The 23,877-nt window shown below is 40.9% G+C and overlaps 1 protein-coding gene across 2 annotated transcripts in view; it reads left to right on the forward strand.

Moving 5' to 3' along the window:
• The window catches only part of PRKAR2B (protein kinase cAMP-dependent type II regulatory subunit beta), a 62,277-nt gene extending 39,170 nt beyond the window's left edge, over positions 1-23,107 (forward strand). The window contains exons 3-12 of one of the 2 annotated variants that reach the window (XR_014539407.1): positions 3,213-3,265; positions 3,678-3,761; positions 11,061-11,167; positions 12,843-12,996; positions 13,195-13,296; positions 14,068-14,142; positions 16,570-16,635; positions 16,823-16,961; positions 18,114-22,539; positions 22,631-23,107. Coding sequence is in view for 1 of the 2 variants with exons in the window: in XM_083575303.1 (XP_083431429.1) it covers positions 3,213-3,265; positions 3,678-3,761; positions 11,061-11,167; positions 12,843-12,996; positions 13,195-13,296; positions 14,068-14,142; positions 16,570-16,635; positions 16,823-16,961; positions 18,114-18,247 (914 nt within the window). In the remaining variant the exon portion in view is untranslated. Of the gene's footprint in view, positions 1-3,212; positions 3,266-3,677; positions 3,762-11,060; positions 11,168-12,842; positions 12,997-13,194; positions 13,297-14,067; positions 14,143-16,569; positions 16,636-16,822; positions 16,962-18,113 lie in introns of both variants that reach the window. The other variant, XM_083575303.1, reaches the window with a different exon arrangement.
• The last annotated feature ends 770 nt before the right edge of the window (positions 23,108-23,877 follow it).

The raw sequence follows: 23,877 nt of genomic DNA on the forward strand, positions 1-23,877 counted from the left end.
TTCTCTGTTAGTAGGCCAAGCTTCATATAAAATGGTCAAACATTCATCTGTGTAGTGCTTTGTAGGTTAGACAAATGGTGTTCTGTTGGGTTCCGTGGTAAAGAACTTGTTTCAAATGATGTTGGCATCCGTCTGTCTCAGAGGAGTGTGCCTTTGGGGGTGAGGTCAAACTGTCGGAAGGTTGCAGCGCTCGCTGTGGCTCTAGAGACCAATACTGGAGAGACCTGTTTCGTTGCAGCTGGGGCAGATGAAGGCGTCCAGTTGTGCTGCTGCAGATGCACTATGGCGTTTCTTCTCTGCACTCCTCTTGGCAATCATTCCTCCCCTGGTCACTGTTATGGGTGCATGACCGGACTCTCTCTCCAGGCACTGTGGTCATCTGCAACGGGTCCCCATAGGGCAGGGTTGACGTTGCCAGCCACACATCCTTGAGTGGTGTTGCTGTGCTTGCTGGTGAACGTTGGCATGATTCTGTGGTTGCGCATGCATTATGATGATCTCCCCACTGCCTCTCCCTTCCACCTCCCAGTTTGTGCAGCAACACTGTTGGCAGGAGGCCACATGCATGGATGCGCCCCCTCCTTTCCAGGCTCCCCTGCTTTCAGGTGTTCATAACATTGCAGCCTCAGTCTGGATTCAGCTCTATGCATGTTTAAAAATCTGCTCTATCAAAATGAAACCAAGGACTGACCACTTACATGGAAATTTGCAGAATGGTATTCTGCATTTAGTGGGAAACCTATTAAAATCACCAGGATGATCTGTTATGAGGAACTTATGATTTCCCCTCATCCTTATTTAATACTGTAGAAATTATGACATTCTTATTGATTCAGTTCATTTCCCCATCTTCTGATTATGTAAGTGATCTCATGCATTATTTATTGGGCATTGAAATTACTCTTAATTTTTCCTTTCCACCAAGAAGATGATTTACAGTATGAATAACATTACCTTCTCTGTAACCTTAGAGCCACCTATTTCCATCTTGATTAGCTTCTAAAGTAATCTTATTTCCATTTGTTCTTGCGGTACAGGACCTATTGTACTACAGTGATTGATGCAGTTCTTTTTGAATTTCACCTTGCACAAAATCATGACTGCTAAAAGCCCCATTCTCCCCAAAATAGACACTGTATGTAGATGCATGTGCAATGGTACAGCTGCTTAAGCTTTGGATTTTTATAACTTTCCCCAAATGTTTACATTATTTGAAGCTAGGTGGCTGATGACCAGACAGAGAAGGCCTTTTCAGGCAAGCTGTTTATGGAGTGGCTTGCCTGGCGCCCAACTGTGTTGTCTTTTTTTGGAGTTAGGCAAAGATTGTTTCCATTTTCCCAGGCCTTCCATCGTGGAATGTAACTAGGCTGATTAGCTTTTATCCTTTTGCTGAATATTTTTTCCATGCAGTTGTTCCATGTATACTGTGACTGTTTCTATTATTTACCTGCACACCTGGGTGGCAGAAATGCAAGAGGGCATCAGAGGATGAAGGAAAGAGGGACAGATGCCAGTGTTGCCCGCAGCATCCCAGACTATCATTCAAGGCACCTCAGGGTGCTAAGTCACACTGGTTGAAAACCACTGTTTTAGAGCATTTGCTCTCCCTTGTTTAATTTATATCAGGAGCTACTGTTGAACATAAAATAACTTTTATGACTTCCTTCACATAAAGTATATAGTCCTGGATATGCTCAAGGATTTGAATAAGAAGAAATTTAGCATTTCTAATGCAAGGTAGTCCTAACGCAACACTATGCAGATTGACAAAGAAATACCTTCTGCGTGGAAGAAGTATTGGCTGAACTTTTATGTTACGATATATATGCAGCCAGATACCAGATGTGAGATATTGTAAGCAAACAACTACGCTTCTGGCTAAGTGTGCAAACATGGCTTACAGAAGAGCGCAAACCTTGGTACAGCTTCAAAAATGGCGATACTGCCAGTTTGATAAACAAATAATTGGTGAGGAATGAACTGTGGTGGCTTGAAACCTTGGACTGCAACGTTTAGTTGGCTGATTGTTCCAATTAAAAGTATTTTGTTTAAAAAGGTGTGCCTAAGGTGTGCTGAGAAAAACCCATGGATAACCATACACAGGAGGGAATGCCTGTTTTAAGATGGTGCCTCTTGCAACATGTATTTAGTGACAAAATGCTATGCAGACATTTTGTGATGGAATCTCTTGTGTTACGGAATGTGAAATAGGAAGTAGGAGAGAAGATGCTTATGTAGACATGGCTGGTATTCAGACTTCTACACTTAGGAAATTAAAATAAAATCACAATTTTTGAATATGGTGCTGTGTGCTTTCTAACATATGACAGACGGATATAGGCAAATTCCTGGATGTGCCCAGGATGGCCGCACTAGTTTGATAGAAGGGATTTGTCCATTAGTAGGTGGAGCAAACCCATTCCAGCCAGGACTCTCGGGGGCATCTGTTGTGTGTGTCATGGTTCAATCCTGGAAATGTTGGTGCTTAGCAGTGGATTTTCTTCCATTGCTGGGACAGAACTCCGGCACTTGCGCAATATAATAATCAAGAACCAAGTATTTCTGAGCATTTGCATTTTGCATTTTTTTGTGTGGCATCCATCTTCATACTGCTTCATTCACATGATGGCAGCAGCAGTAACAGGCACGCAAATGTAGCTTCGGTGGAGCACCTATTTTATACCTCTTTGCCTCTTGTTGCCATGCACAAGCCAAATCATAGGGAAATGGCAGTGAGTTGTCTCAAGAAATACAGTCGAAACTTGTTCTTTGCACTGGGGAAAAAAGAGGGTTAATGAGCCCTTTTGCCTGCATCTCAGCTTGCATGAGACAAGAGTGTTGGGTAATGGGATTGGCGTACTACCAAGGTGCTCACTTTGAGGCCTGTGTTTGTTTGAGCCTGGTCAAAATTTATTGGAAGAATCTAGAAGATATTCCATACGAAAGATTGAAGGAGCTGGCTTCTTTTCGCCCAATGAAAGAAATATACAAAGGGAATCATATATTTGCATAAAGTCTCTCTTTCTTTTTAAATATACTTGTTTTGATTTCTTCATTTCAAGTGCTTTTCTCTCGAAAAATGCAAGACGATAAACAACAAGCTACAACAAAATAACACGATTCTAAATGTTCACCATTGAATGTTGGTCTCAAAATAGAATCCTGAGAGCATTTGGTTTGAAACTCAGTTCATATTTTCATTGATTTTGTAGTGTGCGCAGAAGCTTATAATCCTGATGACGAAGAGGATGAAACTGAATCAAGGGTATGTTGACTTTGTAGACTAAATGTATGTTTGTATTATTATTGGAAGACAAATTCAGGAAATATGCAAACACACTCCTTAATAGAAGTTGTATCACATAAGTTTTTGAAAAATGTGTTAAAATATAAATTAAAAAACCCTTTTCTTTCACTGTCATCTTTATTGTAATTTCCCTTTGATAGGAATCAAAGACTAAAGTTTCCTTTCATCATTCCTGTGCTGTGTCTTTTTAATTTGAGATTGATTTAAAATTCTGAAAGTCTCAGTTATTTCCCTGACAATATTTGTTTAGTAGTATGATTTATATCTTGCTTTCCAGGAGTGTTCATCTAAATTGTCCTTTGGCCTCTTTTAGGATCATTTTACTTAAGACTAAGAGAAGTGAAATAGAAATTGCAATTATTTCTTCCAGATTATTCACCCCAAAACAGATGATCAAAGAAACAGACTGCAAGAAGCTTGCAAAGACATACTTCTATTTAAGAACCTAGATCCAGTAAGTGGTGACTTTATTTCTTTTACGGATCCCGGAAACACTTAAGAGATTCATCTTTCAGGGAAATTCTGAGATGAAGCGTGATTCTGGGGTTTTGTTCCTTTAACAACAAATCATTGTGAAAGTTGGTGCCAGTATCAAGAGAAGGTATAGTATTGTCTGTAACAAATAATACCAACATTCTTTTAAGATAAGCTGTTAGAATTGTTATATTCTTTGTTTCCAAAGGCCCATGTAGTATGAATGTGTTTGCTTGTATGAACTTGATATTTTATAAAAGTTGTTTAGAGTAACATTGATGTCACTTAATCTGTTTTGCATTTTTGCCTAGCTGCTCTACTCCAAACTTAATACAGTGGACGCTCGGGTTGTGAATGTGATCCGTGCGGGAAGCACGTTTGCAACCCGCAGCATCGCGTTTGCGCATGCGCGGGTTGCAATTCGGTGCTTCTGTGCATGCGCAAGCGTCGGAACCCGGAAGTAGCCCATTCCAGTACTTCCGGGTTCGGCGCGGTGTGCAACCCGAAATCGCACAACTCGAAGCGTCTGTAACCCGAGGTATGACTGTATGCATTTATTTTAAACTATCTAGACACAATCTGCTGCATTTCTGCTAGGGGCTGTGTGCGTGTCGAAGGCTCCTGCTTTCCTATTTCTAGCTTGATGAAGATCTGTGCATTGTAGCAGAAAAGTGGAGTCCTCAAAGGTATAATAATCATGCTTATGAGCTGGGAATGGGCATAGCTCAAAGGTAGCTTTGAAAACAAAAAGGTTCCAAGTTCAGTCCTTGGCTTCTCCAGGTAGCGCTGGAACGCTGTCTGAAACTCTGAAGAGCCACTTTCAGTCATTGTAGACTCTATTGACCCAGTTGGTGAATGGATTGACTCAGTAGAAAGCAATTTCTGGTAGTCTGATATTCATGTATTGCAGGGAGTATTGGAGTCAATTCTGTAATGTGGAAAATCGGTGCACAAAGGGTACTAGCGTATAGCAAGTAGATTCGTACCTTGGATCCCGAACGCCCTTGAACTTGGACGCTTTGGCTCTCAAACGCTGCAAACCTGGAAGTGAAGTGATTGTTTGAGTTTGCGAACGTTCTTTTGGAAGCTGAGCATCTGGCAGGGCTTCCGCAGCTTCTGATTGGCTTCAGTAGCTTTCTACAGCCAATCAGAAGCTGCAATTTGGTTTTTGAACGTTTTGGAAGTCGAATGGACTTCTGGAACGGATTCCATTCAACTTCCAAGGTACGACTGTATGGATTAATTTCACTCTGTTTTTGTAGCATTTGTGTCACTATTGGGTTGACTGTGACATCTATTAAATACTGTGTCTTCTCCAGGATCCCAAGCTCTTCGTGGCAAGCACCTCTGTGCTGACTGTAACAGCTGTCAGAGATGATTGAGGGGCAGGGATGGGGTGTCTGAAGGACCTTTTTTGTGGATGGGTGTGCAAAACACTGGTGCAGGGAACAGGCTAATTTTTCACAGAAAAAAAAGTGCCTGTGCATTTTGTCTTGTATCTCAGGTTCTAAAAATGCCTGAAGCTTACTCTTTTTAAAAAATGGAAGTTAGAAATCTGGGGATTATCCAGGAGGCACATTGCTCCCTTGCACTCCGCCCCCCACACCATGGATGCCCATGTGTGCAGGGGAGATTTAGGAGCAGTATAGGAAAAAGTAAAGGACTGGTTTCTCCCAGGGAGATGTGTCTCCCATAGTTGCAAATTATTGCAGTAGGTCACAGAATCCTTCCATAAACCTGAATCATCTGCTTTTGGTCTAGGGTATACTGTATAGCAAGGCGAATATCCCTTTCCTGTGCACCTGCACCTCTTCCCTTGCAGGCTGAGTGCCAAATTACCACCAGAGTTGTATATGCTCAGCAAGCGTTGGACTTGTGTATAGCTACTGGCTCTGTCTCAACATCAGATCCACGTTTGTTGTGGAAATTTGGCACAGGGTAGATTTTTGTAACGCTTTGTGGAAGTTGTCCTGACAACACAACTTTGGAGGTAAATCACCATTATGACACATAAAAATTTGGAGAGATTGATTCTGTTTTACAGAACCATACTTTTGAAGCAAGAAGGAATTGTTCACACATTGCGGCTGCAAACTGTGTGTGTGTGTGTGTGTTGTATGTGTACTAAATATTACCCCTCCCCATGCCATGTAGTATTTCACAGCATTTTGAAATAAGCTTTTGTATAGCTGAATTCTTTATAAAAACGTGGGCTGTGAGGCTGCTGAATGGAAGACAGCAACATTGCAGCTGATGTTTGGGGTTGGTGGTTGTACGACAGCACACAGGACTGAGAGATTGTGGGAGGGAGGGGAGCTCATTTAATCTCACTGTAAACAAGTGGTACAGTGACAATAAAGTATTTCTATTCTATTCTATTACCGAACCCTGAATTGTAATTACTTTTCCTCCACTTTGAGGTCGAATTTTATCTGAAGTGCACAAGTAAACAGTGTTCCCTTGTATTAGATCTTTCTTAGAAAGCAAGCAAATGGTGACTTACGGATTAGTCAGAACCATTTTGCTTCAGTGTGCAGTCTATTTGCATAATATGGGAACAAAGCATCATCTATACTGAAATGTGCGAAGAGATTTTGTGGCAGCAGCAGGGATTACGAAGCCTGTGGCATCTATTACTTGAACTGATGCAAGGTCTTAGAACATTTACAAGGTTTAAATGCAGGGGAATGAAACACAGGATGTTTATAGAACGTATCCATCAGTTTGAGAAAGCGAAAGGTCAGTTTGGCTGGTACTGAAACCATAGGGGAGAGAAGGAGATTTGAGGTGGGGTAGGGGGGCTCAGTGAGAAGAGGCAGGGAAGCTAAGTAAGTGTTGGCAGAAGCAAAGCACATTGTTGGCTGTGGACCTAAAAACAGGAACCGGAGGGAAGAATAGATGGAGTCAGACACAATTGTGCAGGAAAGATGAGCAGAGAAGATAGACTGTTTTAAATTAGGAAGGTGTGTGGAGCAGGCAGGGAGAGAGAAAATCAAGGGTACTGATCTGCACAGGGTCCTGACTAGGAGCTAGGATGGTGGAATAAAGGCAGGCTTTGCTATTCATTGGGATAATAGGCAGGAACTTGAAGATACAACGCGAAGCTGATAAATAAGGTTTAATAAAGTTGGAGGGGGGAATGTTGTGACTAAAGGACTAGAAACAAAAAGGCCTGTGGGGTGTTGGCAGTAGGGGAGTGGAAAGACCAGGGAGTTTAGAAACGGGGGGCCAGAAAGCCAATGGGGGAGCATAAGATGGCAAGGTCCACCACATCTTGAGAAAGCTCCTGTATTTTTAAGGGCCACATAGAAGGTGAAAATCTGCCAAGCATAGCCTTTCCCATCGCTGCACCGTTATGATAGGAAAGGCTGCACTCAGTGACATTTCACCTTCCAATTCTGCTTTTATGGGGTCTTGGGGTCTCTCCCTGGGGGCCATTTAATTCCAAGTGACAATGTTTACAATTGGGATGTCCCCTAGCATGAGGCAAGTAGTGTTGAAACCCAATGAAAACATTGAGAGCAGGTCATTGGCAAGGAGCCAATAGCTAGTAAGCACACAAGAATAAACAAGTGAAAAATACAACAGGGCCCCCATCCCTTCGTCTTATGCTCTTAGCCAGAAGTACTATTTTCAACACACACACACACACGAAATTCCCTGCCTGGTATGCCAGAATGTTGAGATAGCTGGATTAGCTAGCTAACTCAGCCTCGCTCTTTTTGCTTTCTCAATTTCAAATTCTAAACAATTCTACTGAATAGTTAAATACAGTATGTGCTTATTAAGAGAGACAGATTTATTACGTATTTTGTCTTCAATGGCTTATTGCAAGAGACAGCTGCTATGCCTTTTAGTTCTGGGTCATACAGTACCAGGACCTTGGTGCCTGCTCATAAAACAAGCCTAAAATGAGAGACTCTGGTGATATGAGCAGGTTTTAGGAATTGTCTTCGTTGCGGGATTTTGCAGGCGTTCCACGAGTTTGTTTAGGTCTTGGGTGTGAGTCTGGGTCAGTTAGTAGAGTCCTAGGTGAGAGCCATGAGGCTGAGATGTACTGAGGGGGAAAGTGTGTTGGAAAAACAGGAAAAGCTATCTTTGTATATTTTTTAGTAGAATCATAGAATCATAGAATCATAGAGTTGGAAGAGACCACAAGGGCCATCGAGTCCAACCCCCTGCGAAGCAGGAAACACCATCAGAGTACTCCTGACATATGGTTGTCAAGCCTCTGCTTAAAGACCTCCAAAGAAGGAGACTCCACCACACTCCTTGGCAGCAAATCCCACTGTCGAACAGCTCTTACTGTCAGGAAGTTCTTCCTAATGTTTAGGTGGAATCTTCTTTCTTGTAGTTTGGATCCATTGCTCCGTGTGCGCTTCTCAGGAGCAGCAGAAAACAACCTTTCTCCCTCCTCTATGTGACATCCTTTTATATATTTGAACATGGCTATCATATCACCCCTTAACCTCCTCTTCTCCAGGCTAAACATGCCCAGCTCCCTTAGCCGTTCCTCATAAGGCATCGTTTCCAGGCCTTTGACCATTCTGGTTGCCCTCCTCTGGACACGTTCCAGTTTGTCAGTGTCCTTCTTGAACTGTGGTGCCCAGAACTGGACACAGTACTCCAGGTGAGGTCTGACCAGAGCAGAATACAGTGGCACTATTACTTCCCTTGATCTAGATGCTATACTCCTATTGATGCAGCCCAGAATTGCATTGGCTTTTTTAGCTGCCGCGTCACACTGTTGGCTCATGTCAAGTTTGTGGTCAACCAAGACTCCTAGATCCTTTTCACATGTAGTGCTCTCAAGCCAGGTGTCACCCATCTTGTATTTGTGCCTCTCATTTTTTTTGCCCAAGTGCAATACTTTACATTTCTCCCTGTTAAAATTCATCTTGTTTGTTTGGGCCCAGTTCTCTAATCTGTCAAGGTCGTTTTGAAGTGTGATCCTGTCCTCTGGGGTGTTAGCCACCCCTCCCAGTTTGGTGTCATCTGCAAATTTGATCAGGATGCCCTTGAGTCCATCATCCAATGAATAGTAATGAATGGTTTTATTGTGGATTTTTAAAAAAAATTTAAAAAGTATTTTCTTGAATTAGAAAAGTGCATACGGTGTCACAGTTTTCCATTAATAAAATCTTTTCTACAGATCAGTTATATTTGATGTGAGACACTAATGTTATAGACAATATAAGTTTGTGAAGAACAGAATGAGAGAGAGAAAGAGAGAAAGAGAGAGAAGGCTGGGGTAGTCAACTTTTTGTGGGTTTTTGTAAAATTTGTTGTTGTTTCCATTTGCTGTACAGTCAAACCTCAGCTCCCGTACGCCTAAAACCCGGAAGTAAATGCTCCAGTTTTCGAACGTTTTTTGGAACCTGAACATCCGACGTGGCTTCTGCTTGAGTGCAGGAAGCTCTTGCAACCAATCGGAAGCCACGCCTCGGCCATCAAACATTTCGGAAGCCGAACAGTCTTCCGGAACGGATTATGTTTGACAACCGAGGTTTGACTGTATAGTGGTTAGAACATATGGAGCAGTAAAGAAATGGTCTAAGTAAGTCAGGATTATCCATCTTTGGGGATACTTTTTGTGTGCACAAAGCCCTCATAGTGGATGTTGCCGGAAGTGTATTGTGCTGGCATCTTGTTATCTTGTACATGTGACATGATAGGACACACATGCAACCCAGGGCTTTGCTGTCTGTCTGTGGTGTAACAATTTTCCCTGCCTGAAAGTTGCCACCTTTTTTGGCAGTGGGGATGAAACTCTGGCTGTGTGTCTCCATCTTCCCACAGCTTCTATATTATGGCTTTGGACCCTAGCCTTGGCTCAGCATACCTTAAACCCATTCACATTGTTGTTTTGCAGTGGTTTTTAAGCCTCTCTTTTTTTTCTTTTCATTGACAAACTGATTATTCTTAACTGCTTGTGTTTTGCAGACCACTTTTTCTTAAAATGGATAGCCAAATGGGTCTTTGAATCTACTGAAGTTGGTTGCACTGCATAAAAAAGGCAATTTCCTTTTGGTTAAAATTTAAAATTTGAACAGAAAAATGGGCTCCCTCTTTGAAATGTGCTGAAAATTTTCACGTGAACAAGTTTTCTCCAGCATTTTCCTCTTTATTTTCATTGGCATGGTTTTTTGGGGTGTGTATGTGTGGGAGTCCTAGGATGTGTCTAGCAAAGAACAAACAATGCCCTTTCAGTCCCCTTGAGAGGCTACCAGAAACTACCAATGGGCTGCATGAAGTTTTCCTTTGTTGTAATTGATGCCACTTTTTTTTTTAAATAAAGCACAGCACTTCATAACAGTGTTCCTGAACTGAGTATTGTTGGGGAGTGTGGAAGAGGAAGATGATGAAGATATTGACCATAGTCTAGGAAAGGGTTACAGGTTACAGACCGAAATGTCGCTGATACCCTTTCTGTGTGTTGCGTTTTGGTTAAATGCCGATTTTATGCTGCTGTGTTATCTGAGTTCAATACAAACCAAGCTATGAAGAGAAAGCAAACATTTAAACTAACTGGTGAAATTGGCCGTGGTAGATTTTAAAGGGTTTTTTTAGAAGTTACATTTTCAGTTATAATTTGTCACATACGATCATTTAAGAAGCACACTCTGAGTGCATTATGTTGGCGAGGCCCTATCTATACTATAAATGGCCTGGGTGTCGGTTTGGTTTTCGTTTTCAGGTGGACATGACCGCAATCTTACATCTAGAAAGTCAAGGAAAATACTGAAGCCTGAAGCAAACATAATATACTGTACTGCCAATTTCTTAATCGTAGTTAAAAGATCAGGAACAGGCTGAGTGCTCACACCCTGTTTCCTTTTTGCCTCTCTTCATCTGCATTATTATTATGTCTGCACTGTGCTGATCAGGTTTAATTTTACCCTTGGTAAGCCAGCTTCAGAATCTGCTTAGAGAGAGAATGCTGTATCACAGCTGACACTGGAAGAGGAAAGGAGGAGAAATTTCCTTCAGAGAGGGTAGGCTGTCTCCTCATCTGCATCATGTCTAAAGCAGACCTAAGTGCCAGTGTAATAAACTAAAAACACAACCTTGGCTTAGGGAAGCAAATGCATGTCACAACTGGTCACAAAAATGAGTCATGTTTCCCCCCTTCTTTTTTTAAGTCTTAAGTCATTGCATTTGAGAGTAGCCTTTAAATTAGCTTCTTGGATAGACATGGGGATCGTGGAACTGCTCTGAGCTCCTGGAAAGAAAAGTGAGCAATAAATGCAATAAATGAATTAATATTCTTGATTAACAGGAGCAGATGTCTCAGGTATTAGATGCCATGTTTGAAAAGTTGACTGAAGGAGGGGAGCATGTCATTGATCAAGGTGATGATGGTGACAACTTCTATGTAATTGATCGGTAGGTGTTTTTATTTTATTTTATGTACAGTGCAGTTGTGTGGAGGGCCTGAGAGTCCCAACATTATTTGGAGAAAATCTGCAATATTTTATTTACACTTTTTATTTTCCCAGTTTATAAACCGCTTCATGGCACTAAGCCATCTAAGTGGTTTACAATATAAAAATGAGATAAGTATTTCCAAAAGCAACAAAGCCTTCCTTACAAACTCTTAAAACCAATAAAGGCATTTCTACAGGGGGCCTGTCTAATTTCAGCTGGTAATTGATTCCAGGGTGCTGGAGCTGCAACACTACAAGCCTGGTTTCTGTTGAAAACTAAACACAGCTCTGGGGCATATAGTACTGTCAGCGGTGCCTTGAGCAGGAATCTATGGGGTTAAGTGGTCTCTTCGGTCTCAATGCTAAAAGCAAAACCTGGAAAAGGCACCTGGGATCATACTAGCAGAAGTGTTTTATGGTGTCAATGTGATGCCCCTAATTATCTAATAAGGGGAATATTATACAAGTATCCATACCTGCACTGCGTATGGTGGGTTGCTCCCTTTATTTGGCTATATTTCCCTTTGCCCCTGCCAGAGCAATAGTTGCAGCATCTTCTTGAGTGGCACCCAATATACTTCCAAGGCACCCAATATACAGCAAACAACCCCTCCCCCCCCACACACAACCAGTGCTGAGTTACCAAATAAGCAGAGAAGGCACCGGCCTACAGACCCCATGCCTTTTAGGGGTCCCGCGACAATGGATCAAAATAATATTGATTTGATCTGGAAAGAAAATTGCAATCAAGCTTTCTTAATTCAGTGTTATCCCACTAGAGAGAGTGCACGAGGACACCCCCCCCCGAGATTTCAACTGCCTTCATAGGGCTTAATCCAGCACTGCACACAACACACACACTCCTTTGTGCAAATCAAACACACTCGTGCTCCTCTCACAATGCACTTCCCAACCACAGCTAACCTGTGTCACTGACAGAGGACATCTGATTTGCCTTGGCTGTTTGTATTATAAATGGCCATGCATGGCAGAAATCGGATGAATAAAAAGTGTTCTCTATGAGCAATGTAGTGTGCACAATACAATAAATTAACCATGCCAATTGTGATTATGTCCATAGATTGCATCCATACATGTATCATACAGACACGGAGCCAGGATGGGCTTGGGGTTCCTATTGAATGTAGATCCGATAGCAAGGCCAGGTAGTTAAATATGTAAAGTGGCTTATTGCCAAATGAGACTATGCTCCACCTAAAAAAATAAGAAAAGTATCTGGATGGTAGGGTTGAATTTATGCTTTATAGGCCCATTAGAAGTTTACTTTTTGTTGGTGTGAGCTCGGTTGAGATTAAGAAGCAGTTTAAGCCTGTGTGCTTTAGTAAATAACAGAGAGATAGAGCTAGGAGACCGGATTCAAATCCTTGCTCTACTGGTAACACTGTGCATCTCATGGGTTTCATCATCTCTGCTGTGGTTCCGCATTGTACAGTAGGGGGGGGGGGGGAATGAATGCTGCAGAGGTAAGTGTTAAATTTTGGGGCCCCACCCCACCCCTTAATTCTGATAATGAAGAATGTATTTTTGATGTAAGCAGTATCAGCATTTCTTTTACTTTTAATCTTTCCAGCATTGCACATGCAATCTGTGTTCACTTTATGTATATCTTATAGAGGGACGTACGATATCTATGTGAAATGTGAAGGTGTTGGAAGGTGTGTTGGCACGTATGACAACCGTGGGAGCTTTGGTGAGCTGGCTTTAATGTACAATACACCCAGAGCGGCTACAATCATTGCTACCTCTCCTGGTGCTGTGTGGGGTTTGGTAAGTTTAATTCCTTCAGACTTGTCCTATCAGTGGGTTTTAAAAATGTGTGTGTGTGTGTGTGCGTGGTCCAAAATCAACTTAAGTATACACAAATGTTTGCTTAGCTGCTGTGTTTAAATAATCATACAAATAATCGTTTTTAACCTGCCATTTTAACTTTGAACTTTAATACAGTTTTCTTTTCTTTTTTTAAAGGACAGAGTCACATTTCGAAGAATTATTGTAAAAAACAATGCCAAAAAGAGAAGAATGTATGAAAATTTTATTGAGTCGTTGCCCTTCCTTAAGTCTTTAGAAGTAAGTTATGTTATTAGTAGTGTTTCATTTACTCTAACACAGTTATTTTCCTTCCCTTTCACTTCAGAAAAGGTGGGGTGTAGGTTTTTTTTGCAAATACATTTTGGTGTAATTAATTCAACATCTGGAATAATAATGGGGATTTTTTTTTAAACAAACGCTGTGCATGCCTTTAATAGATTTTCTATAAAGAAAAACTGTTTTACTATGTGGTATGTTTTTGTACTCCAATGGTCATTACTTATCATGTATGGATTCTGTTTCCAGGTATCTTGTCCATTGCAAGTCTCCATCCCTATTTTTTTCATTTGGTGTGCCTCTTTAAATGTTTTGGTTGCATATATATATATATATACATGTTAGTCACAGTTGCTTTTCTTCAGGTTTCAGTCCATTGCCCTAATTCTCCATGTCTATAAGCCATGGGTAGCAAACTTCAAGCCTGGGTGCCAAATGTTCGTTCCCCAGGCCGTTTGATCTGGCCCTCTGAACTCTTCCCAGGCCACAAATGTTCTTGCCTGGCTGGAATATGTCATTGAACTTTGATAACATCTTTTGCTTGCCTGGTTGGAGGGCAGAGACAGGTGTGTGACTGTGTGCAGAAACTAATCTGCTATCGAAACATAACGTACATCATTGACATGAGATCCTCGTGAGGTATCCTCAGGCAGTGGAAAAGAGAAGCACACATATCTCCATATTTACCTGTGCAGTGCTGGAGGTTATGCATGTATATGTTAGCAAAATTTGTCTTCCTTTTTTTGGTTAAAGCTTTCGGAACGGTTGAAAGTGGTGGATGTGATCGGCACCAAAATATACAAAGACGGAGAACAAATCATTGCTCAGGTATGCCTTTGTGTTCTGTTTGGCTAGTTATTCAGTAAGTATAATGACTTTATCTGCAAGCAGATCACACATAAAAGCATATTGGACAGCCTCAAACGTTGAAGTACTGAATTATCTGACATACAAGAAATAGCGGTGTAATCTAAAAGGCAATTACAATGAACACCAGAGTTCTGGGAAATGAATTCAAAAGATAATTTGAATACCAATAATTAAACAAGTACATAAATTATGCAGTCAAAGGTGTCTCTTTATCTTATTGTATGAAGCCATGTGATAAACCACCTATGGTTTAGCTGCTTTTGTTTTATTTTTGAAACATACATGATAGCCTTTTAAATTATTTTCCTCCAGGTGAAATTGCCTGTACAAAGCAGCAGTGTAATTACTTCAGCATCAGTTTACATAGACCTCCTACTTTGCTTCTCCATGGACTTTCTAGCCTACTGGACTACTTCATAAGGCCCCTTCCCATCCCTGACCCTGTGGAAAAGCAAAGAGTGTTCATGCATCCATGCATGTGTGCATTTCTCTTTTTGTTAGGGGAGGGTGACCCACAGAAGGGAGAGAGAAGCAACCAGAGGGGGTGATGCCCATGAAACACTCCTAAAAATTCCAAATGGGCCCCCAAAGGTTGGTGACCACTGCCCCATCCACTTCCTGTTTCATTTGACTTCATGCACAGGCTTTTAGCAGGCTCTTCTTCTCTTTGGGTGAATTATGCCACAAAAAGCTGTTCAGCAGAGTGATTTATTTTTTTTGAAAAACATTTTGCTTTATTCTATCTCTATACCGTACTGGCCAAGTTCAGATACAATGCTAAGCCAGGATTTAGCATTACGGGGAATGATCCTGCCTAAACCATGGGCCTAAGAAAATAAGAAGAGCGCTATTGGTTCAGCATTCCATCTTCTTCCACTGCGACCTGCCAGATTGCCTATGGAAAGCCACCAAGCAGGGCATGAGCACAAAAGTACAGTGGTACCTCTGGTTACAAACTAGTTCTGGAGGTCCGTTCTTAACCTAAACCCGTTCTTAACCTGAGGTACCACTTTAGCTAATAGGGCCTCCCGCTGCTGCTGTGCCGCCACTGCTGGGCAATTTCTGTTCTCATCCTTGGGCAAAGTTCTTAGCCTGAGGTGCTACTTCCGAGTCAGTGGAGTTTGTAGCCTGAAGTATTTGTAACCTGAGGTGTTTGTAACCCGAGGTACCACTGTAATCACTTATGATACCCAGCAAGTATTATTCAGAGGCATACTCTAATTAGCTTTCTTTTGAAGTAGGTAAGGTAAAGGTAAAGGACCCCTGGATGGTTAAGTCCAGTCAAAGGCATCTATGGGGTGCGGCGCTCATCTCGCTTTCAGGCCGAGAGAGCCAGTGTTTGTCCACAGACAGCTTTCTGGATCATGTGGCCAGCATGACTAAACCGTTTCTGACACAACAGAACACCGTGACGGAAACCAGAGCGCACGGAAATACTGTTTACCTTCTTGCCACAGCAGTACCTATTTATGTACTCGCACTGGCGTGCTTTCAAAATGCTAAGTTGGCAGGAGCTGGGACAGAGCAATGGGAGCTCACTCTATTGCGGGGATTCGAACCGCCGACCTTCTGATTGGCAAGCCCAAGAGGCTCAGTGGTTTTAGACCACAGCGCCACCCGCGCCCCTTTTGAAGTATGAACCATGGACTCAAGGAACTGCGGTTTGTTCTAACTGTGCTTGGTTAACGAACCAGGACATCAAACTGTGAGCCTAATTTCTTAGCCAGGCTAGCTGCAACAGCTCCTCTGCGTCATGATCACTGTTGCTCTTGGAAAAGTAGTCTCTCTGTTGTTCTGAGCAGGATGGACAAAGTAAACTTATAATTTTTCTTGGCATAGTCCTTGAGAATGGTTAGCGAAGGAACACGTAGAGAAGGCACTGCTTTTTTCCCCATTCGGTGCCTGTTTAATTTTTTGTTTCACCTGGGAGAATCTCATTGTTTGTGCATGGTTTATTTCCACCAATTCTCAAAGAGAACACTGTGAAGAGGACTCTTCCGGATTAGTTGCAGGCAGATGAAACTCTGGCAAGCTGCTGTATCCGCTTCCCCACCCTTCCAGGCCCTGGCTGTTCTGCCTCTGTTTCCTACTTTACCCCAAATTGATATTTGAGGATTGACTGAAGGAAATAACAGCTGAATTACACATTATGCATTCAAAACGCATGGGAACAGACCCAGCATTAATTAGGCTTGTTTTGATTATAAGGATGTGGAAGCTGCTCAGTTGTTTATGAGAAAAGGAAAGGATAATTTCACACTGTCACACTGATAAATGTTTTTGGTTTTACATTGTTCGTATGCTTTTTCTTTTTTTAAAGCAATAGAACTACTAAATAACTACATTCATGTTTTTCTTACGGTGTTTCTTTTTTAAAAAAAACAGGGAGACATGGCTGACTGTTTCTTTATTGTTGAATCTGGAGAAGTGAAAATCACAATGAAAAGAAAGGTACATATTGTATTAATGTAACTGAAAAAACTTGAAAAGTTTTCTGCTGCTTTACATGGTAAAAAGAACATTTGTGCAACTTTAATGGCATATTTCATTTATCACAATGTATTGAATATTATATGGGCTGTAACCCATTGTTTAATGAATGTCTGACTTCTGTACCTTTTGCTTCTATACCTTTTAGGGTAAGCAGGAGGTAGATGAAAATGAAGCAGTGGAGATTGCCCGGTACACTAGAGGACAGTATTTTGGGGAACTTGCTCTTGTAACTAACAAACCTCGAGCTGCCTCAGCATTCGCACTCGGTACAGTCAAGTGTTTAGGTAATGCAAAGTTATTTTATTTTTGTATTTGCTTTATTTTATGTAGTAAAGAGAATACTGCAGTTTCTGTTGGCAAGCATGCATACTCTGTAATACGTATTTTCTTATACCATAAAGCCAAATTTCATTAGCTGCATTAAGTTCAATCAGCATATTAGAACTTAACCTGTGCCTATTGCTATGATACCTGGTGATATTAGAAGAATCCCTTTATTTACAATATTATGAACACAGAAGTATTTTAACACCTTTCAACGTGTTGTTTGAAAGTTGTATTCATGTATGGAAACTGTACTCTGTGGTCCTCAGAAACCTTAAGAATATTTTACTTCCTTGACAAATTAATATTTGGACTCACTGCAAGCTTCGAGGGGTGACATATTTCTCTAACAGTGGATTCAGAGCTAAAATGATTTGAGTAATTGAATACATATTTCCTCCTCCTCCTCCTCCTCCTCCTCCTCCTTCTTCTTCTTCTTCTTCTTCTTCTTCTTCTTCTTCTTCTTCTTCTTCTTCTTCTTTAAAACAAGATTAGACAGATTGACACATTAGAGCAGGAGTGGACAACTTTTGTTGCTGTTGAGGACTGCATTCCTTTGGGGGGAGGTGATTTGTCAGAACCGCATGATGCTGGTGTTGGGCAAAGCCAGATAAACTGAGATTGCCCACCTTTGTGTTAGAGAAAGCAGTGTAAACACCATCACCTGTATCTCTGTACTCTTCATCCTGAAAGTTTTGGAATACAAAGTTGGATCCAAATATCTGCACCTAAAACAGATTTTAAAAATGATGATGATGATTTAGCTTTACTCATGAAAAAAGTGTCTCAAAAGTGACTGATAAACAAAATAGAAATACTTTTGAAGATGCACAGGGATTTCTCAGTTGCAATACCTAATGCACTACTTCAGATACTGCTGTAGGAGGTCTCCTGGCTTTTGGTTGAAGGCTTTTTTGAGGACCACAGAGACTGCAGTGGGAAAAGCACAGTTGGTGCATGCAAGGACATGGCTATTTTAATCTCGCCGTGCTCTTTCCAGTTGTACTGATTTTAAATGTGTGCATTTTAAATAATCTTCCTATTATCGTCTAGATTTGGCAAAGTGAATGTTGGGACTTCTTCATTCTCTTTCTTTCCCCCCAATTTTTTAGTTATGGATGTACAGGCATTTGAAAGGCTTTTGGGACCTTGTATGGAAATAATGAAAAGGAACATTGCGAACTATGAAGAACAGCTAGTTGCTCTCTTTGGAACAAACATGGACATTTCCGATCCCAGTGCATGAAGTGCAGAACGAAGCCACACGATCTGTTCATGAGAAATAGCACAGTAGTGGTTAGTCCACTGATACATGTGTCTATCTTTCTGTAGATGCTAAGCATTTTTTTGTGATTTTACAGGGGATTGGGTTTGTTGGCATTTTATTTTATTTTCCCAACTTTTATTTGCGTGTTTTTACACTGTCGTTCAAGTGTATAAGTAAACACGGCTGAGAAATCATTCTGTTGGCCTAACCTTAAAGGATTGAACCCACCAGTAGCTCAGCTTCTAGGTAACACTCCTAAAAGATCAACCCCATAAGTCTTTCATTTTTCAATGGGAATTTGCAATCTTATGTGCAGTTTTTGGGTTATAACCATTTGACACCTCTAAAAAAAAGACCATGTCTTCTATAATAAAGTTACTAACATTTCTTTTAAATAAGTCCATGATTGCAATCCAAACTCTTTGTGCATACTAGCATGTCTCTTTATTTTATTCCCCCCACCCACCCACCCAAAGAAACGGGTCTTTGCTTTCTACTTTTGGAGAAACATGTTTGTCGGTAAATAGCAGTGGTGGCTGTTAAGAGAGCTCCGCTTCACCTAAATAATACAGAACCCTTTGAACTGCAGCATATCTGTGGAATAAATGCATTCCTACTTGTTAAATAGTTAATGGTTTTTGTTAAATATCTGGAGGTAAAAAGAATAAATAGGTGTTGGTGGGGTATTTGCCACTGACATAAACTAAAGTCAGGGTTTCGTCCATATGTCAGATAAATGTGGTATATTGAAAACGTTAGTGCACCAGTGTTCACAAGTATCTAGTATAGAAGGCTATATATTTGGCTTGTTGGCTCTTTGAACGGGCTTTATTTAAGGTGGTATTCATAAAAGTAGTTGCCAGAAGCCTTCCAAACAGCAAACCACGGCTTTGTATCCATGATCAGTTTTATGAGCTAGGTCTGAGATTAGCTTTGTATTTTTGTTTTTAAAGTCCACTTGGTTTTATAATAAGATGTCAGATTTCATTTAGGTATGTATGAAAGATACTGTAATACCTTACAAGATGTGGAAGATTTATATAATGCATCTATTTTTAGTTGCACTTGATTTATATATGTGGTATTGGTTATTTAGACTTGAGCTGGATCTTCACTGAAAAAAGTTAATTTTGATTTAAGGAAAAGTAACTTTGCATAGGCAATGGTCATAATCTTGTATATAATTTGCATAAAACATAGTCTTCAAAGCAGTTTTAATCCTGGTATAATCTGGGATTAGGATTGCAGTGTCACAAGAACGATCCTCAGTTAAACTGAATTACCTGGATTTGGGGTGTCCTTATTCCACATGGTTTTATTCCCTTTTAAAAAAACAACAACACACAATATGTTTACTTTTGTGAAAAGATTCCCCCTTGTTTCAGATTCAGTGAACTTGGACAGTTCCTACCCTATAAACTGGTTTTAGCTGAAATAATGTAAATGGTGCCTTAGGCCACTGCAGCTAAAGCCACTGCCTCTGGTGCAGGGATGTGCTGGTTTTCAGTGAATGGAGTGGTTCAAGGAACTCATGGAACAGGGCCACAAAGAATGTATGGAATGGTCTGCAAGGGCAAAGGTCTAACACTGTAGCTAGATCTAATTTTTGCCTGCTACAGTCCAATCTAACCAGTTTGATTCAAAATAACCATGCAGAAAAAGAGTACCAGTTTTTAAAAAGTGTTGTCTTCCTTGGAAAAAAGGCTATCACTCTGCCTTCAATATAGAATACTGTTTTAACCAGCCTTGTAAATAAGCTTACAAAGTGTTTAACTAGCCTGCTAGAGGCTACCAATAGAGGGGCAATGAACTCTGTCCCTCCTGCAGCAGCCCATTGCATTTCTGTGTTGTGCCATCTTGCTGGGCACAGAGTAGTCCACTCGCTTGTTAGCATAGATTTCCATGCACTCAACCACACAGAATTCATTGTCACCTATAGCTACCAGGCTAGTGCTTAAATACAAGGCTGGCACACAGTGATTTCTTCCATTTGGGGCTGGAGAGAGAGTATTAACCTTGCAGTGCATATGTACGTTAGTGTAACAGTATATGGAACAGCTAGAGATTGGTACAAAGGAAAAAAGAAATGTACAAGGCAGATATTATACAACAATATTATCAGTGTTACATAATTTATATCATATGTTGTGATATAAATGACCAAGTGTCAACTTTTTACATAATCTTCCTGATAAAGCTCCTTTGTTCTTTGATTTGAAAAAGTGGCTGTGTTGTATACTAGGAAGAAACATCACAAAGTAAACTCCGTGGCCTGGATGCAAAGAACTACACTACTAGTTTCATATGCGGAAGGGAGCGTGTTTCTTGAAAAGAAGTCGTCTGTATTACCAAAAAAGGGACTTTCAAAAGCCGTAGAGTGTGGCAAGTTCTTTCTTCAAAGTAAAACAAAATCACACCTGCAGTAGCTCTTTGGATCCTGACCAACAACTTTTATGTTTCTAACTGATTATTCTTAAATATTATGTATTAGTTCAGTGGGGGTTTTTTTGGGGGGGGACATTATGAATTACCTGTGCGATAGTGAGTTCCACTCAAAGCCTAAAGAAACACCAGTGTCACTTCTGTACCTTTGAAATATCCTAGACATACACAAGCACTGTACGTATTGGACACTAGATTCAACATTTCACGAACCACACTATGCACCATTAAGATTTCTGTAGAATTCCTCCACCTCCTGCAATGAATATTAGGGCTGCAATGCACAAATGCACACTTCCAGTCACTGAAAGCTGGTTTGCTTCTGGTAGCGTGTAGATTTAAAAATTAAGCCACCAGGATCTTACTTGGTCCTACCCCTTAGCAAGGCATGATCACACATTAAATAGAACAGCCATCTGTAAGAGGAAACAGGTTTACGTGTACAGAACTATCCTATCATGAGTACAAAAGACTGGGTTTTTTTGTGGGGGGAGGGTAGTTTGCGGGGGGGGGGGAGGTCCCAGCAGCTAGTCCCTGTCTTTTTGTGCTGTGTGTATTAGTAGATGATCACTACTGTCAGCTTTGAGAGTATCAATGGTTTGTTAGGCAGGGCCCAGGGGAGTGTCTCTTCCCACCCACCTTCCAATGCTGTCAGAGTGATGATCGACTCTTGGGAGAGCTCCACAGACACAGATTGGACGTGTGGCCATCTGCCTGGCGGCTGGTTATTTGTACTGAGGTCAACAATGTGAATAGTTCAGCTGGGAATGTAGAGTAGCTTATCTCGCTAAGGATGTTGCATGCTATGGTTTGGAATATGGGTACCCAAAGTAGCCTAGGCGGTGGGGCTTTGTGACAGCCCTTCTCAGCAGTGGGGTTGCCCATGGACCTTGTTATGGCATAGACAGAATCAGGCCTGCCTTGGTTTGCCATTGTGCATGCTTCCTATCTTCCAGCTCTTTTCTTGGTACGGCCAGTATAGTGCAGAAGTTGAGTCTTCATCCAGGAAAAGAGTTACATTTCTAGAAAAGCCATGAAGAAATTATCACAAGATGTTGTTGTGATAAATGAATACATAAATGCACCTTGGGAAATGTGAGAAGGGGGCGGGGGGAGCCACACAATTGTCCTTTGACCAGGGACATCTTAAATTTATGTGGAAAGGGAACGTCACATCAGGATATGTTCCTAGTTTTGTATCTCAAATGGACTTCTATATGTAAAAAAAACACCACTTGTTTGTCTTTTTAAAAGTAAGATTCCCATGCACACATACCTGGAAGTGTGTACACCCAGCGTGCTTGGATTGTACATTACCCCAACCAGGGGTGCCAACTTGAATAAAATATTTGGGGAGGGCAGTTAAGCCCCACCCTGCATAATCAATCACAAGACACGGCACATGCACACCATTTGAATGGCAATACCCATCAACTTTTGGGGGGCCACCCCTCAAATATTTTATTGAAGGGGGCGAAGGGATCTCAGCCCCTAGGAGTTGGCTCCTATGACCCCATCTGTGTCTAGCACACTCCCAAGACCACCTGGAAGCCTTCTGTTTTATGTAATGTTGGTATAGAATCTGCACGCATAGGCCAAAAACTGCACAGTTGTTACACCTCAAAATCTGGGATTAAAGATCACATGGGTTGGAGCCGACTTCATTGAAAAGTTAGGGGATTTATTGAAATGTGAGATGGTGGCACACATGCATAGGGCTAAGGGTTTAAATATTCCAAATGATGAAGATTTAAGTAAAATGGCTTGAGCACATGCGTTGCATGAAGACGGTTCAGTTGCTGGCATCCTCAATTTGAAAAAAGGATTTGGTGTAGAAGAATGCTATCTCTGCCTGAAGCTTTAGAAAGCTGCTGCTACTGTATCTCATACTGAACTAGGGGGACCAATAGTTTAATACAGTAGGTAGCTTCCTATGTACAAATGTCACTGCTGTAAAATTGTGCCACTTCTTCCTAGAGAAACTAGCTAAAGCCTAAAACAAGAATATATTCCAACAGCATCACAACACCTTCCTGTAAGGGATGGTGTTTAGAGGCCTGTGTTAAATTAGCCATCCAGGAGCATATAGAGGAAGTAACAGCTGTATTTTGAACTTAATTGGTTTTAGGAGTTATTGCTTTTGATACGTGTGTGTGTGTGTTTGGAATACTTTTAGAATATTGAAAATAACAATCTGCCCTGCACCTTTTGGATAGAGCAGAGTTTTAAAAACAACAACAAGGAAATATTCTTAATTTCCCTTAAAGACGTTTGTGTGCCACTCCCCTTTCCTGAATGTTAGTATTCTGTCTTTTTATTGATGCCTCTTTTTTATGGTACCTACGAATTGTGGAGATTTACAATGTACAAAATTAATAAATAATTTTGAATATAGAATATTTGTCATGAGTCTGTGGATTGCATTATCAGATCAGTTCAAACATTTCATACATCTGCTTAGCAGCAGCACTGGATCTTTTGTGAAGCAAAGAGCATGGTTCGTATGACGTTTATTCACATTGTTGAATTTATATATGAACAAGACACTTGCACTCCCTCTGCTGGGCATGATTTGAGTAAGAATGTTTGAATTGGTGTCTTCCATTCTGAAACTTCCTGAGAGCCCATATGGAATGAGCCTTACTAATGCCAGTGAAATTTTAAAGGGTGATAAGGAACATCAACCACAGCTGTGTTTGAAACATTTCTTGTATTTTAGATACCTTGCAGCTGCAGAAACCAAATACTAACATCTGTTCCAGTTCAACCAGCTGGTAAGAGAGCCTAATGACTGCTCTTCTTAACTCCCAAATTAGTATGTCAGTCAGGGCACCTTCTCACGTTGCCTCAGGGACATGGATGACCATTTTTGTGACAACATGCCATGTTGCTGAAGTAGCTCTCTGTGTATTGGAGCCAAGTGAGCAGGGGCCAGTCATGTGGATCATTTGCATCTGATCATTGTCCTCATTCCCAGCCAAGTAATATGGCAAAGGCCTACAAGATTGAATCTGTGTTGGTGGTTCCTGTTGACAGTTAATGCACCCTGTTTATATGTGTGTGTATAGTAACTTTTTATTTTATAAACAATAAAATATAAAAATATATTTTATTTTTATATAACTTTTATAAACAAAGATCATAGGAATAATGATACAAATTAATAG

This window comes from Podarcis filfolensis (assembly GCF_964270895.1).
Source record: "Podarcis filfolensis genome assembly, chromosome: 10".
NCBI classification, from domain to species: Eukaryota; Metazoa; Chordata; class Lepidosauria; order Squamata; family Lacertidae; genus Podarcis; species Podarcis filfolensis.